This window comes from Tachysurus vachellii, chromosome 18 (assembly GCF_030014155.1).
Source record: "Tachysurus vachellii isolate PV-2020 chromosome 18, HZAU_Pvac_v1, whole genome shotgun sequence".
Classification (NCBI taxonomy): domain Eukaryota; kingdom Metazoa; phylum Chordata; class Actinopteri; order Siluriformes; family Bagridae; genus Tachysurus; species Tachysurus vachellii.
The window spans coordinates 16,131,994-16,149,229 of NC_083477.1; the positions used below are offsets into that span (position 1 = coordinate 16,131,994).

Genomic DNA, 17,236 nt, shown 5'->3' on the forward strand with positions numbered 1-17,236 from the left:
CAATCCACAACAACGATGAACCGGTTTAGCAGCACTGGTGTAATAAGAAACATAGGAGGGCAATTAGTTACATTAAATATATATTTAAAGATATAAAATATAAAACCTTGGAGTGCAAAATTTAGACTCTCCTATATTGCTAAGTAGGGTTGGGAACCGAGAACCGGTTCTTATTGAGAACCGGTTCTGTTTTTTAACAGGAACCAGAACCGCGTGGAATTTTTAAGTTTCGGTTCCAATCGCGGTTCCGATGCAATGACGGGCAAATCGCTGGGAGCGGTCACTTTAAATAGCCATGTCTTACCTCATGAATAGCAACCAAATTAACGCAGCTTACCACAGAAATCAGTCACTCGCGCTGCTGTGCTGAGGTACGCTTTGTGTTAAACATGTCTAAAAAGCTACAACAATGAAGCAAATCTCCCCCCTCTGAGAGGGTTTTCTCCACAGCTGGAGATACAATAAGCCAGGAAAGGTCTCGTCTTCTCCCAGAGAAAGCAGACGTTAATTTTTCTTCAGAACAATTGCTAACTGTTTTTCTAAGTTGTAATTCTGGATGTTAAATGTGATGTTGGATTTATTTAAATTTAAACTGATATGAATTGAAATGCTCTGTTTAAAATATTTAAAGAGTGAATAATAAACACAAATGGAATTGTTTAAGTATTGTGCATTATTTTTCACATTTCTTTTATTATGGAATCGGAATCAGAACCGGGAATCGTAAGGCAGAACTGGAACCGGAAAATTTCTTTTGATACCCAACCCTATTGCTAAGCTTGATTTCTCATTCATCTAATATGAATTTCTTTCATTCGGTTAATTTCAGCCACTTGTGCTTGTGTAGTGGGTCAGATTTTAAGAACCCGATGGAATAAAGAGACTCAGCAGTGGCACGGGTCGTACTTGAAGGTGAGAGTTTGTCCACAGAAGTAAGACGGCGAGTTGGAGTAAAGCACTGAAGTGCAGCCTGAAGAAGACGAGTCACTGCGCAGGGCCATGTTCTTCCTGCTGCTCAGAATGTAGCCGTCCACGGCGGAACTCCACTCTACACACACACACAGGTTTCATGTCACGATTATTTTCTACTGCACGTACTGTATTAATTAAACATTTTGTTTTCTTTCTCATGTCATTACATTGTCCATGATTTATTTACTCTGCTTGCTTCCTCCCCAAAATTTATAATTAGGTTTTATAATTAATCCGCTAATTAGAGTTTCTGTAACAAACAGTTTCAAATCCCCATCTGGATGAGTGGAAGATTCCATACGATGCTATACAGAGTGTCGGCTCTGTTTATCTTATAGTTAAATGCGTTCATCTTATGGGGAAGTCTTTCACTCTGGAAGTGGACTTTGGCAGCAAATACGTTTTTGACCCCCAGTTCTATACTAAATGTACAGTATATAAAAAGTCTATACAACCCTAATTAAATAAAGAAGTTTTTCCTTTATTCTAATAAGTTTCTATTTAAATCAACTGTGTGTGTGTGTGTGTGTGTGTATATGTACCGTGTGCTGTGAGTGTTGTGTATCCGGTCTGTGGGACGCTCCATGGGCTCCATTCGGTGCGTCCCTCACCACGCGCACACACTTGGAACAGGTAATCCGTGTGAGGGTCCAGATGCAGCAGCAGAAACTCACACTCGCTCCCGATGTAGGCGTCTTCATAGTGGGTGGAGCTACTGCGTCTGTACTGCAGTCTGTACTCCTGAGGGAAGAAGTCCTCGTCCACCTACACACAGACACATTTTCACATACTGTTTACACTTGAGTTACTAACACTAAATACACACTCAAAGTATAGGTGATGTGTGTGTGTGTGTGTGTGTGTTACCTTGCTCCAGCGCACCAGCACTCCACCTGCTCTCTCAACCAGCTCCTCTATCTGTACAGGCGGGTGTGACGACACACTCCCATGACGCACCATTCGTTCCTGCATCACACACAGCAACGAGTCGTCTAACTGCGCCGACACACACGGCACGTCCACCAGCGCCGGCACCTCGGGGAGGCTACACACAAATTAAGCTAATTAGCTAGTACTGTCGTCTAATTAAGTGCATATGCAAGTTAATCGTTTCTGTACAAATGATGTAACTGAAATCAAGCAATGGCTCTGTGGAGTATGTGTTTGTTTCCCACCTGTCTAGTTGGATGTGTAGGGCTTTTTTTGCGAAGCTGCACAGTTTGTCCTCTCGGTCACTGATCCCACAGCGTATCGCAGCTTCACCTGCACAAACAGGACACGTTAAAGGTTTAGTCTCCGTTGTTTGAAAGCCAATGTTGACATTTGAAATCACCAAAACAAACATGTCCCTAACCCAAATGGGTCCCACCCCTGTATTGATAGCTCCGCCCACAAATACATATGCAACCCAGGCAAACAATGGAAAGAAATGTGTCTTTATCATAGCTGAAGGGAAGAACAATACGATTGCAGATAAACAAACAAGCAAAAATGACACACAAGCATAATCACGCAAAGGACGGCATATATTAGTTCTGTGTAACAAAGCAAAACCAATGTTACTCACCTCACCTTAAGTAAAGTTGGCCGCATATTCACAGATTGGAGTTTCCAGAGTCAATAACTCCTGAGCTAAACGCTGTTACTACACAAAACGCGGTTGTAGCTGCGTCTCTACATTACTACGATAGAAAAGAGGTGTTATTTGTGTAGTAACAGCGTTTAGCTCAGGAGTTATTGACTCGGGAAACTCCAATCTGTGAATATGCGGCCTTCCTGCTCCTTCAGTTCTCTCCAGCGCTGGAAAGCTGATCCTATATTAACACGTCCTACTTCTTGCCTTATCGTAAGCCTTTCTTCGCTTTCTTTCTTTGTTTTTATCCTCCATGTCAATGTTAAAACCGCTTTCTGCTAATGTCACACATGAACACTCTCTTCGCCCATATTGACAAGACACGCCACTTTCTGCTCATTGGCTACACGTTTGTTTTGATTTTTTTTTGTTTGTCGTCCCGACTGAGTTTTCTGAAGCATTTCTCAAACAACGGAGACCCCACCTTTAAATCCTACAGATTAGACTTTATGAAATTGTCTCCTTTATATGACTTCATACTGTAATACTACCTCCATTAATGCTAAGCTACGGTATAATCATGTATCTACACGCTGTACGCCTGCTCGTTTATGCCATCACTGCTGATTCTTGTGTATAAATAATATGGTTAATATAGTTTGTCTGTCAGGAAGCATGTATTTAGCATTTTTGTAAGGTTAAAAACAAGAGGCTTATGAGACAAAGACAGACTGTGGAAAGCTGCAATAATGTAATACCGATTACAGGAACTAACCTATTTAAAGGATGTTCCTCAACGTTAAATGTAATTATAAAGTAGAATATGTAGTTTATAAATAGACAGCGTTTGCAAATTGCTGTGGTCTATGAGAAATAAACCACTTTATGTGGTGGATGTGCTGTTATGGGAAGATAATGAACTTGGGAGTGTTCCAGGCTCAGAGTGCATCACAATACAGCTGTGTTTTATATTAAATAAAATAAATATGCAGCCGTCAACCGACTGCTGCATAGGTATTTGGTGTTTAGAGTCTCTCCGTTGATAGTCGCTGCATCAAGTCATTGCGTATTTACAGAAAGTTAAACTTCTCTTTTTTTTTCCCCTCACAGACTTCCAGTCTCACCTTCACGCAAGAGCTCGTCCGCCATTTTGACGCCATGTTCGATGAGCTTCTGGCAGTCATCTAGTGGACTGATGCTGTCCTGCTCGATGGTGTCCACTTCCTGTAGGAGTGCGTTCAGTCGCTCGTTTAGCAAACGGCTCAGCGTCACCTGGAGATCCTGAAAATGACGTTTCAAAACCTCACGAGTGTGAGTGGAGCTTCCCCGCACCTTTAACACAGATACGAGGCAGGGTTAGATAGGAAACCATGATCCGGCATTAGGCTAGTGTTGGTCAAATGTTTGTTTAAATCTACCTTAGTATAACTAATAAATAGCTGTGTACTGTAATATAAATGTTTGCTCTGGTATGATGGTTAACTTAGAAAGCCACATGTACCACAAAGACTTTTAACCAACCTCTGTTCTTCTAGTTTCCACCCCAGTCACAAGACATGCGTTGTAGTCTTACTGACATCTCTAAAATAGTCCGTAATATAGTGTGTGAATGTGTGTGATTGAGCCCTGGACAGGGTGTCGTGCCATGAGACCCCTGGAATAGGATTCCGGTTCCCTGTGACTGTTGGATGGATGGATGGATGGATTGATGGATCTGTGTGCTTTATTATAATGATTATCTTACATAACTATGTGTCTCAGTCACCTACACAAGTGACTGCAGGCTGCAGACTATAAATATACAGCAGTTAAAATGTATGACATTGTAGAGAGTGTATATTTTTGGGCATAGAGAACTGAATCCCTCCAAGATGGTGTGTGGCTGTGAAAAAGAGGAAACGATGCAAGACGACGGCCTTTCTTTACGTTTCAATCTCCGATTCACCAAGACAAATCCACCGCACTTCCTGCCTCTCATGCTTTTAAAACAGACAGAGAAACACGCGCACGCACACACACACACACACAAACACACACACTTCCTCTTGTATCATGAAACTACGACCATTGCCCACTACTAATAGAAAACCAATCCTCTCTCTCTCTTCAGTTCACTATCCATATTTATATACATAATTATATTAAAAAAATGCTTAGACTTATTTATATATTTTCATCCTAATTGAATCTGTTTATATCCTCTCTGTTTATGTTTCAGCCAAACTTTACAGCGAGTCAGAGTGAAACCAGTAGCTCATCATGTTATCTGAGAGGTTAGCTGCAATGCTTTCGTTATTCCTATTGAGTATTACACAACATGTGTCCCACGAGGTCAAAATGTCCTTTGAGTGTCCTTTCTTACCGGGTATGAGGAACCGAGAGATGATCCTGAGAGCAGACGACGTAACAGCAACCTGCTTTAAAACTTTCCAAGGCGATCATTTGACTATTCATCAATATTTATATTAATATTATTATTGATTCAAATCTGATCTGTCTGTTATTACAGTAACAGAAACACACACTTTAAAACTTTTGAAAGTCTCTGTCTGGTTCGTCAGTTTTTTCTTATTGAAAGGCTGGCGAACTGACGAACGACATTATTGAGTCATTAGATCCTGTTTTTATTTCAGTTACGTACAGCAATTACTAGTTCACTCAGAATCAGTAGGTTTACCACTCGGGTTCAGACTCTAAGAAAGAAGCGTATTCATTCAATACGTCCAACAAATAATAAAAGTTCTCCAAAGTGCCACATTCTCTTTATAGCATGGCTCCACCTTCTTCTCCTCTTGATGAACCGGTAAGACTCACCTCCGAACTGAATGAATGACGTGTCTCGTTCGTTCAGTTCATTCACGACAGACAAGTCTCAGTTCGATCTCACAAACTAGTTCCTTCACAAACTAGTTCCTTCAGTTCATACTGAACCTGAAGCGTTTTCGTTCATTAGGTCCATCCAGTGGCATGCTTCTTCACATCTTGCACTCTGATACAGTCAGGAAAAAGCTGCCGAAGCAGTCACAGGTTTACACAGATGAGACTTCGACTGAGTCAGTATATGGAACTGTACGAGAACGATTCATTCATTTAAAGATTTGTTCAATTCGTTCACAAACAAAACAACACTTTATTCAGTCGACGCAAGGAAATGTTCGCCATTTGATTCGTTCACTTAAAAGCTGATTCGTTCACGAACAAAATACCATGACATAAGCAATTCATACAGGCCACACACAGTTTTTTCTTGTTTTTTTGCTACTTTACACACTCCTTGTTTTAAACGCTGTTAATGGCAGCGTTTAAAACAAGGAGTGTGTAAAGTAGCTGCATTGTGAATGAGACAGCCTTCAGCTGAGAAGAACGCTCTACAAGTCTCAGCAGTGATCACTTTCAGATGGAAAGCCTCCTGTGAATCTGAACACGCTAGATACTCACCATCTGGCTGAAGTAAAAATATGTAGTGACACTATGGAAATACAATACAATAACTGTAGAGAAATATGAAAAATGAACAAGAAAGGACTTCATACTGTATTGACACCAAGCACTGAATGCTAGCAGAACTTCACAGGCTCAGTCATATTGAGAAATCAAAAACAAGCGCTGAGGTAAAACAAACAACGTATTTCGATGTAGCAAACAGACCTAAAATGCAAAAACATTTAGAAACCTGTAGGTCAGAATAAAGGCATCATGTCTAGTTATCTGGAGAAAATAATCTCTAAAAGCTTTTCTTCTGGTACAGATTTGTAGTGTTTATGAATCACATGTTTTCTAGTGACATTTAGAATACAGGAAGGAAGCTGGCTAGGTGTAGGTCAAACATGCACTTAAAAGGTAAGACAAACTATGTATACACGTTATAATCTGTGTCATCTGTCTGGAATGAGGAGGTTCCAGCTCTTAAACACACACACACGCGAACTCACGCATGCGCGCCCACGCACACAGAAGCTGCGTTGCAAATGTGATGCATTGTCCTACAAGCTGCGTCTGTCTCTCTGTCTGTCTCTCTGTCTGTCTGTCTCTCTGTCTCTCTGTCTGTCTGAATGTGTATACGTGTATCTGTGCACAGAGGGACAGCGCTGTCTGTCTGTGCTGAGCAGGAAACGGAAGCACAAAGCCTAAAATAACACAGATAACATGGCTGGAGTTCAAACTGATTACACACATCCTCAGTAGCGGGGTCAATATTTTTCATGGTTGGTGATAATGTTGTGGCCCTGCACACATCCCGCACTAAACCGCCATCAACCCTGATGTTGCTGCTGTAGCCATTATTTTTATAATCAGTAGGGTTGCTACTAAATTCTTTTATTAATGTTGCATATAGTGTCATTATTTTTATTATTACTGCTACTGCTATTGTTAATATTCCTAATATTACTATCATCACTGGGGTTTTACACACTTGCATTACATTTCTGACATTTGGCAGACGCCCTTATCCATAAAATCTCAGTTAAGTGCCTTGCTCAAGGCCCAGCAGTGGCGGCTTATTGGACCTGGGGTTCAAACTCGCAACCTTCTGATCAGTAGTCCAACACCTTAAACACTATTCTAGCACATCCCAGAGGCTTATTGTTAATGACAGGGTTATTAATGGTATTTAATCTTAGAGTTCTCTCTACTACTCATCTGTATCATGTGCAGAGAGCAGTATCCAAGGCCGCAGTCATTAAAAATAAGACCAGGGTAGCGTGAATTGCAATGCAGACCAGGAAGATTGCATTTCTCTGTGCTCCGAGCTCACAGAAGTGAACTGTGCTCACATGCTCATGTGTTTCTCTGCTTACTCACGTCACCACTACATACTCACGATACCTTTGGGTCGTTGAGGTCATGCGGAAATAGACTCTATTAAAGATAGCGCTGTTTTATCACTTGTATGGTAAGAGGATATACTTTCGATACTTTCACACAGTACTGTCTGTTTCAATTGGCAGATTGCAGTTATTTCATTTCGTCTCTTCATCTGCTTGACAACGTACAGTAGACTTATGTCAAACAGCATGATGTCACCACTAAGCCACCGTGCCCCCCCTGTCACAATTCAACTTTATAGAAATCTATATCGATAAAAAACTCTTTTTTTATTCATTTCTAAAGAGCAAGCCAAAGCGACGCAGGTAAGGAAAATCTCCCTGAGATGATATAAGGAAGAAATCTTGAGATTAACCAGATTCAAAAGGGAATCCAACCTCATTTGGCTGAAATTGTGAAATAGTGACATTATGATTATAAACATTTCCCTTCTATAACTGTCTAGTGAATGGTCAAAAACTGTCTAGTGTACGGTGCAATTGCATAACCAGGAAATTCATACAAGTTTAAGCATAAAGTCGATTTTTTTTTAAGTTGAAGTCAACTGGTCAGTAATTGAGATCTTCATGGTTTGAAAGTGTTACCATCCACAGGAATCTCATGTATTTCTAAGCTGTCCATGTGTAGATATGGATGCCCACACAAACCCACTGCTGTGCTCCCTGCTCGCTGCTGCATCTCACTCCCACAGATATACCAGCAACTGGTCCCACCACATCTCATTATAAGAGGTGGGGATACAACAAGACTCCTTTCTGCTCTGGCACGGAGGGGGAGAAATGAACTTCACCTAGAAACAGCTGAGTCACTGACTGTCTTCAAACGATGGCTGACCTTACAACAGAAGTTTATGTTACTGAAAAGTCTGTAACATAGTGAACCAGTGCTCTGGATAAGGGCATCTGCCAAATGCTGTAAATGTAAATGTAAATTATTATTATTATTATTAAACAGTATTTTGAGTCATAGCCCTGTATTACATAGAATAGGTCAGACCAGAAATCCTGCACATTAATCTGAAAGAAAAGGTCAAAAAAATAAAGAAAAATTACAGAAAGCTGGGAGATAGCAGGAGAGAAGGATCGAAGGAGAAGGCGAATGTGTATGTATACACAGTATGTGTATACATGTGTATATGGGAGTGTGTCTGTTGTCTCTACAGGAAATAAGAGTGTTGTTTACACTCAGTAAGCACAGCGTTTCTGAGAGGAAGCTGTTACACACACACAGAGAGAGAGAGAGAGAGAGAGAGAGAGAGAGAGAGAGAGAGAGAGAATCTTCTGTACCCAGCCTGCCAAACTTTAACTCACTATTTAGCCTCACATACACAGCTGACCGCTCTGGCTCATGCCTCTTTAAGCACACATGGTGTGCATTAAACTGAACACTCTGAACACTGAGCCCTCATTTAAACGACACTAACTGCATAAGTTCCTGCAGACTTTTTTTTTACTAAGCATCCTGCTTATCTGGGTGCGTCATAACGCACAGTGTAAAAATAACAGCAAACGGAGGGTTTCACACTATTGGAGGGTTGTACTTTTGTATCTGAGAGCAAAATTTACCACCCAGTATCGAAAACACCAGACAGACACATGGCTTACAGTTTTATTGCTGTTGCCTGCTTATTATAGTACTACCATTAGCAATGTAGCTCCAATTCAGCTTGTTAAAAAGAAACTGACAGCAAGACATTGCTTACCTCTTTTTCTTAACTTCTTCTCACCTATTTTATTTTATCTTCTTTTTTTTTGTTTCATTCTAAATGTCTAAATTTCATTCCTTAGGTACTGTGTTTGTTTGAATTACCTGTTTGCGTGCCTGGCTCAGTCCCTGTATTCTCTGCTGCAGTTCAGTCCTGTAGTTCTGAGCTGCTTCTATGCACTCCTTCACCTCCTGCAGCAATGACTCGGCCTCCACAGACATCCTACCCACAAGAGACAAAAGCACACAGAGGGTCAAATGGTACTGCTCATACACAGAGATACGCATCTATTACAATGTACACAAAAGAACACAAATACACACTAGGAGCTGCACGGCCTAGTCGAGTAATGCGTTCACTTGTTGCTCCAGTGTGAATGACAACTAACCTGGACAGTGGAAAAGAAAAGAAAGCAGCTGTTTATATGAAAGTATTTCAGACTAGATAAAGTGAATTGCACAAACCTGTGCTAGGAAAACAAACACCACCACACCACCAGAGGGTGCTCTCCCTTGTGAGTTTTAAGCACTATTCTTTTATACATTCACTTACTGTCTGAATAGATTATAAGGCATCCTACAAGCCAAGAGGTTTGTGGAAAATAAATTCTACTGTCTCCCAGAAGACATTGTTTCAGACTGGGGAGTCTAAGCTTTGGCAAACCATTTCTTTCTTGGTTTATCAGTTTTAGTCTCACTTATATCCTCAAGACAAAAGCCAGGTCGATCATCTAAATCAAAAGATCCGAAGATTTCTACCACTACCTCTGATAACCAGAACTCAATTACCCACTCTTCTATAGAGGAGGCCTGCGAACTGATGTTTTCATCCATATCCTCACCTACAACTGGTAGAACTGTTATCCACCCAACACCTGAGGTCGAGCTCTCATGCATCCTACAGGCTTTTCTGCCTAAATCCAGGTACCTGGAGTTGAGCCACCATTATTTATTGAAGATTGATGGAGTACCTACTTATAAGGACACACTCCCTTGAATGTAAGCAATGTAGCAACACCTTATTATACTTAGTGGGCTGTGTAGACAGGAGAGAGATCTTGGGTCCCAGCAAAGGACATTCTCGACCACTCACTGATCGAAGATCTCAGGTTGTGTGGTTTTGGGAGCTGCCCATCAGGAGGGACGCTTCGGTCACATCTATTCAGGACATTTTACTACCATGCCACCAGAATACAAGCTTCCTGGGTTTTTTTAAGAATTCTTTGTTTGGTACATTTACTTCCTGTCACATAGACATTAAGCAAGGTACAAAGTCTTGCCAATTAACTGTACAGAACCAGTACGTTCTGAGCTGAACAGAACAAAACCAGTACGTTCTGAGCTGTTTGGTTGTAAAGAACTTTTGAGTTATAGTCCACAATGTTAGCACTTACAGAGGCAGTCTAAGATAAAGTTATTCATATAAATGTTCCATTACAAGAAAGAATACAGGAAGGAGATCTTTGTGGTATCTCTGCAACACACAAAGCTTCTTTTTGGTCTCATTAAATTTCCAAAACAACAAAAAAAAAAAAAAAAAGAAAAAAGTGTCTGGGGAGGGAACAACTATTTATATACACCTGCTACAACATAAGTTATAACAAGAACAATCTTGTTTTTATGATTCAACACTTCAGCATCTCACTACCCCAATTATTTTCCTATAACAGCACACTCACACTGTCATAGTTTATTCCCTACATATTGTCTTCCTGACATTCATTTTCCAATTTGCTAGATAGGCCAGGCTATACACGTGCTCATTATTTCATCAAATAACTTAGAATGCGAGAGTTTTCATCCTCTCATATCAGCCGAACAAAGAACTGTTGTGACAGACTCAGCAGTGACATACAAACAATTCCATTCATCTATTCATTCATTTCTTCATTGTTATTGATGTTATCATGTGTATTTTCTTTACTTTCTTTAATTTTCTGTGTTTTTTCCCCCCATCTTTTATTATTAGCATGTTTTTTTGTTTTTTCAATAATTACATATTTTGGTATAATTCTTGGTATAAATCCTACACATTCAGTAACTCAAGCTTTCCCAATAGTCCTACCACTGTTTATCTTGCTTATAAAAACACAGGAGTGGAATTCTATTGAATTTTTCACCAACTTTGACTAACCGGTTCTCTAATCTCTTTATATCTGATTGTTTATGAAAAAAAGGCTTTGTTGTAAATGTTTGCTTTTAACGGAGTTTGTTCTATTAAAAATTAAAATTAAAATTTTAAAATGTCTTATTTTCCAAATTGCTATATGGGAATCACAGTTTATTTTATAAACTTCTTTTTATTATTACCTTTTTTTTTTTATTGTTTTACCTTAGTGTTAATACGCTATATTGTTAAATCAAGGACAGTCGTTATTTCTTTGTAAGCCTTTCCTTATAAAATCTGAGGCGAAACCGAAGACTGCATTTCCATATTAGTGTGTATACTCTGATATGTTGGTAATATACCTTTGAGACATCTTCGAAATTCAGAAAGGATCATGCTATAAAATTGTGGTTATATCACCCACTCTTAGTAGTCTTTAATTTCATTGTTGCTGTTGTCTATTTAATTAGAGACTGAAATTTATGCATCAAATTCTGACACATCTATCAAAAGTGTGTGCCTGTGTGTCGGTGTGTGTTTAGTCATGTCATAACTAAGAGAGGATAATGATGCAATAAGCTGCAGTTATGACTAAAGGAAGTGACCCAAGCTGCACTTTATGTTAATGCATTTACATTTACATTTACACACACACACATCACACCTTCATTTAGCATAGTTCTCGAATACAGACTAGATTCTAAAACTTTTTGGCTTCGCTGAAATGACAGAAACAACGTTCTAAAATCACGAGATCCCTGCACTGTGTAGTGTACTAAATTATAACAGCTATAAACATTTACTCCGTCACTAGCAACTCTGTTTTTGGTTCTTTCTCTCCTTTTTGAACCTAATAAGTAAAGTTAAAATAAAGCAGCTTGTCATGTTACTGAGGAACCGGAAAACCACAGTCTTCTGTCCTGTTGACTTTCTCATGTCAGGAAATCTAAACCAACTGACAAGATACAAAGCACTGACACGGAAGTCTCCTTACAAGGCACTTTATTACGTCAGCAATTATAGGCTGTTTGTTAATTGACAATACATTTGTGGCATGGTCATCTTACAGGTTCCTGTGAATTAGTTTACCTTCTGACCAATCGCTCAGTGTCAATGGCGTGTTAGACAGAGAACACAGAAAACCTCAATCTTAGTTGTGAACTTGATTTTACATCTTAGCAGAAATCTACCATGACTAATTTCTTAACCTGCCACTTTGTGCCCCACCATATAAGGCTATTTTGGGGGTTTTAAAGGTGATGTTCACATGCTGATTGTTGTAAGATAATTTGTTAATTCGTAGAAACCTCTAGGAAATTACTGTGAGCAGGACAGGAGTCTTTACTCATGTTTTTTTACTCTTTACAATTGTGGTGTTTTTTGACCAAATGAGTTGTGAAAATTCGTGAAAAATAAATGTGCGTGTGCGTGCCTCCGTCCATTAGGAGCAATAAGCAACTGTGATTTTCAATGCAGTGGAATGTTTTTCAGGCAGAAAAAAGGTGGATTTGTCACCAGTGGTTTTGTATCCACAGGTTGTCATGTTTCATGAATTCTTCAGGTCATGGCCATTAAACATCCAAATGCGCTGCTCATACACACACACAATGACTTTTTAGTGACATACTTTTACATGTTTGGGCTAAAAAAAATGTTGAATGGCTATTAATCTAAGAAAACCCCTGGGGCCTGTTAGTCAGGGCCCTGATTAAGACAACAAATATTCTACACTCGATTAAGCATGAGATACATGGACCAGTGACCCAAATCATCATGAAGATGAAAGCATCGAATAACATAACCAAACACCAAGCAGGTTTTCATTTCGTCTACAGCACAGAAGAAGAAGAAGAAGAACAACAACAACAACTACTCCGTAATTAACCATTATCATGGTCACGTTATAAAAATGACCATTTCTATACTATTACCATATATAGAGATTTGTATTTTCCCCATTTTTAACTACCTACACATTTGTATTATATATTTTAGACATTTTATAAAGGCAAGGTGCTACAAGTAAAAAGTACAATGTTGGTTATGTTCATTATTTTTCAGTTATTACATATGTATTGATTGATTGATTGCATCTGCAACATATATATTAAACTACAGCTATGGACATTTGTTTACTTCACTTTTTTACCTGCTCATGTCCACAACATTATCTGAACCTTTAGCCACATTTTGAGTTTTAAGCCCCGCCCACTTCACAATCACAATCACACCCATGTCACTCAAACACTTGTTTACAGATTTTATACACATCATCATTCTTAAACATTTCCTATCGATTTTTACTGAAATTTTACTGTATTCAAAATGATAACAAGCATGATATTTTCTTGTTTACAAATAAAAAAAAGTGCTCTGTAAGTCTTTCTCTGGAGAATGTAAATAAAAATAATCTCATTTTTAATTCACCAGACATATTATCAGCCAGAGCATGATTTAAAAAAAAGGATTTAAAAAAATAAATATATAAAGGATGTTATGCAAATGAGGCTTCAAATATTAAGTGTATAAAAGTGCATATATTAAATTGGATGAAGCCTCATTTGCATAAAGAAATTTTTGGAAAAGTTCAAATACAAAATAAATCCATAAGAATATCAACAACCTACTGCCTAAAATTATATTTATTATTATTATTATTAGTAGTAGTAGTTTTATTATTATTATTATTATTATTATATTTATTATTACTATTATTATTATTATTATTATAAAAAGTTATGTCTTGTCTTAATCGAGTGTTTACTCTTAAATAGTAAAATAAAAGTAAGTAAATAAAAGCAGCCTTTAATTCTAGCAGCCTGCTCTCATTGATCTGAGCTGAGATGTTTTGCCAAACCCTCAACATGCTGATACTCGCTTTAAACAGACTAAAAATGAACTTCCCCAAAAAAAAAAAAGAAAAGAAAAAAAGAAGAAAAAACAGAATCATCATCATCATGCAGTTATGATCCATCCTTTACATCAGGAAACTTTCCTCCGACAAAACGTAACTTTATTAATCAGCCAGAGACCCGTAAATGAAATGAGAAAGTGAACTTACTCTCTGACTCTTAACTTTAGCCCTCGGATTCCTCCATTGACGTTCAACTACAGCTGAAGCAGCAACTCCGAGCAAAAGAGATTTTCTCTTTAACGCTAAGATGAGCAGCCAATAGCGAGCCGGAATCGCTTACATTAAAACCCTCCCCTTGTAAGTTCTAACCAATTAAATAACTCGGATTTGTTCTTTCGACCCGCCTCGATATAGGACGCGACCAGATCTGTAGTGCGCGTGCGCAGAGGTTAAGAAACACAAAAACAAACAAAAAAACTGATTAAAGAACTGATTTCTGTTAAATATCTTCATTTCCTACTAATACATTCATTAACGTGTTAAGTGACTAATTTTTTTGAAATTATATTACGGCAATAAAACACTAGTTGTAGTCTAATCCTATGCTGTTATGCTACAAAGATAAGAGTTATCTATATATAGCTTTGGTAATGTAGCTAACTGTAGCAGATAAAAATGTGATAGATAGATAGATAGATAGATAGATAGATAGATAGATACTGTATAAAGACAGACAGACAGATGGATGGATAGATAGATAGATAGATAGATAGATAGATAGATAGATAGATAGATAGATAGATAGATAGATATAAAGACAGACAGATAGATAGATAGATAGATAGATAGATAGATAGATAGATAGATAGATAGATAGATAGATAGATATAAAGACAGACAGACAGATAGATAGATAGATAGATAGATAGATAGATAGATAGATAGATAGATAGATACTGTATAAAGACAGACAGACAGATGGATGGATAGATAGATAGATAGATAGATAGATAGATAGATAGATAGATAGATAGATAGATAGATAGATAGATAGATATAAAGACAGACAGACAGATAGATAGATAGATATAAAGACAGACAGACAGACAGATAGATAGATAGATAGATAGATAGATAGATAGATAGATAGATAGATAGATAGATAGATAGATAGATAGATAGAAATTTTAGGGGAATAAAACATTAAGTCTACTGGACATTGAAGGATTTAAATTTAGGTTTCTATTTTCTGACTTATGTAATTCAATCATACTGTTAGGACATTGAGAGCAGAATCACATATATCATAAGGATATTAGCTAAACAGTCTTATTTCTATAGTCTATTGTAATATACACTGTATTTTTAAAAGTATGTGGACACCCAGTTTAGGTGTTTCTGCCACACGAATTGCTAACAGGTGCAGAAAATGAAGCACATAGACACGGACTCTCCATAGACAAACAGTGGGTCTCAGTAAGGCCTCAGTGCTTTTACACCAGGCACTGTCATAGCAGGCCACCTTAATAAACTGACCACATGCTACCTAGCAGAAAACATCATACCAAAAGTGCAGTGGGGTTTGATGAAGGAGGAATAATAGTCTTGTGCTCTTTTTCAGAGTTTGGGCTAGGCCCTTTTAGGTCCACTGAAGGATAATATACAGTAATGTAATGCAAATACATTTTATATAATTATATGCTTCCAATTTGGTCACACTGATTCCTGTTCCAGCAACATTGCCCCTGCAAGGTCCAGGGTGTGATGGGTGTAGTGCAGAGGAACCCCACTGGTCTGAACAGACCTCAACCCCATTTAACATCTTTGGGATGAATCTTTTGGCCTCCTCATTCCAAACTTCAGTGCCTGACCTCACTAATGTTTTTTATGACTGAATGGGCACAAATTCACACAAAGACACTCCACAATTTTGTAGAAAGCTTTCCCAGGAGAGCAGAGGCTGTTATAGCTGCACACCGAGGGCCAGCCCATGTAACAGACCATGGTTTTGGAATGGGATTGTCAGGTGTCCACATACTGTTGGCCATATAGTGTATATTGGGAAGTTCAATTATTCACTAGTTTTAATAATAATTTAATAATTATTAAATAATAATAGGGGGCACGGTGGCTTAGTGGTTAGCATGTTCGCCTCAAACCTCCAGGGTTGGGGGTTCGATTCCCGCCTCTGCCTTGTGTGTGTGGAGTTTGCATGTTCTCCCCGTGCCTCGGGGGTTTCCTCCGGGTACTCCGGTTTCCTCCCCCGGTCCAAAGACATGCATAGTAGGTTGATTGGCATCTCTGGAAAATTGTCCGTAGTGTGTGATTGCGTGAGTGAATGAGAGTGTGTGTGTGCCCTGCGATGGGTTGGCACTCCGTCCAGGGTGTATCCTGCCTTGATGCCCAATGACTCCTGAGATAGGCACAGGCTCCCCGTGACCCGAGGTAGAAAAGTGGTAGAAAGTGGTAGAAAATGAGTGAGTGAGTGAGTGAGTGAGTGAGTGAGTGAGTAATTTCATATGCAAGTTATATATACAAAAGCAAAATTTAGTTCAGTGATATCTTTTTGAGTTTTCTCCTCTATAATAAATTTCTCCTCTATAATAAATAAATTTCCTCTATTTAATTACAGGACTAATCTCTCTGTAAATCTGTCTGTACGGTAAACACCTCTACAGCATTTAATTATGTTCATTGCTGTTATGGGAAAATAATCAATAACAGGGTGATGTCATGCAGCCCACGTCAAAGCAACTTGCCAACATTTTTTTTATTAAATAAGAATCATTTTAATGTTGATCAGTTAATAGTTACATTTAATGTTGTATAACAAATTAAATCTTGTTATCACTCAGATTTGCATTTACATTATAAGCTATTGGCAAATGCCCTTATCCAGTGTGACTTACAGAAGTGCTTTGAAGTCTATAATAATAAGTAGATTCTCATGCTGGTTCACTACTTCACAGATTTTAGGGTGCTGAGGAAATGGGGGTGTTTGTATTGTATGAAAAAATAAACATGGACCTTTTTCCATGCTACTTCATAAGGAGGTAGGTATTTTTCTTTGAAAGACTCAGCTGTTCAGACATCCAAGAGAAGTTAATTCCACCACATTCACCAGAACAAAGAGTCCTGATGCATGCCTTCCTTGTACCCTGAGAAGCTGTGGGTCCAGTCAATCAGAGAACCCACAGCA

At 38.5% G+C, this 17,236-nt stretch overlaps 1 protein-coding gene across 1 annotated transcript in view; it reads right to left on the minus strand.

Moving 5' to 3' along the window:
• crlf3 (cytokine receptor-like factor 3) overlaps positions 1-14,393 on the minus strand; it is a 21,490-nt gene extending 7,097 nt beyond the window's left edge. The window contains exons 1-7 of the mRNA XM_060892950.1: positions 14,245-14,393; positions 9,182-9,299; positions 3,670-3,877; positions 2,148-2,235; positions 1,840-2,017; positions 1,515-1,737; positions 907-1,048 (exon numbers count right to left, since the gene is read on the minus strand). Of these exons, the coding sequence (XP_060748933.1) occupies positions 907-1,048; positions 1,515-1,737; positions 1,840-2,017; positions 2,148-2,235; positions 3,670-3,877; positions 9,182-9,298 (956 nt within the window). The 5' untranslated portion in view covers position 9,299; positions 14,245-14,393. The remainder of the gene's footprint in view (positions 1-906; positions 1,049-1,514; positions 1,738-1,839; positions 2,018-2,147; positions 2,236-3,669; positions 3,878-9,181; positions 9,300-14,244) is intronic.
• Positions 14,394-17,236: the final 2,843 nt, after the last annotated feature.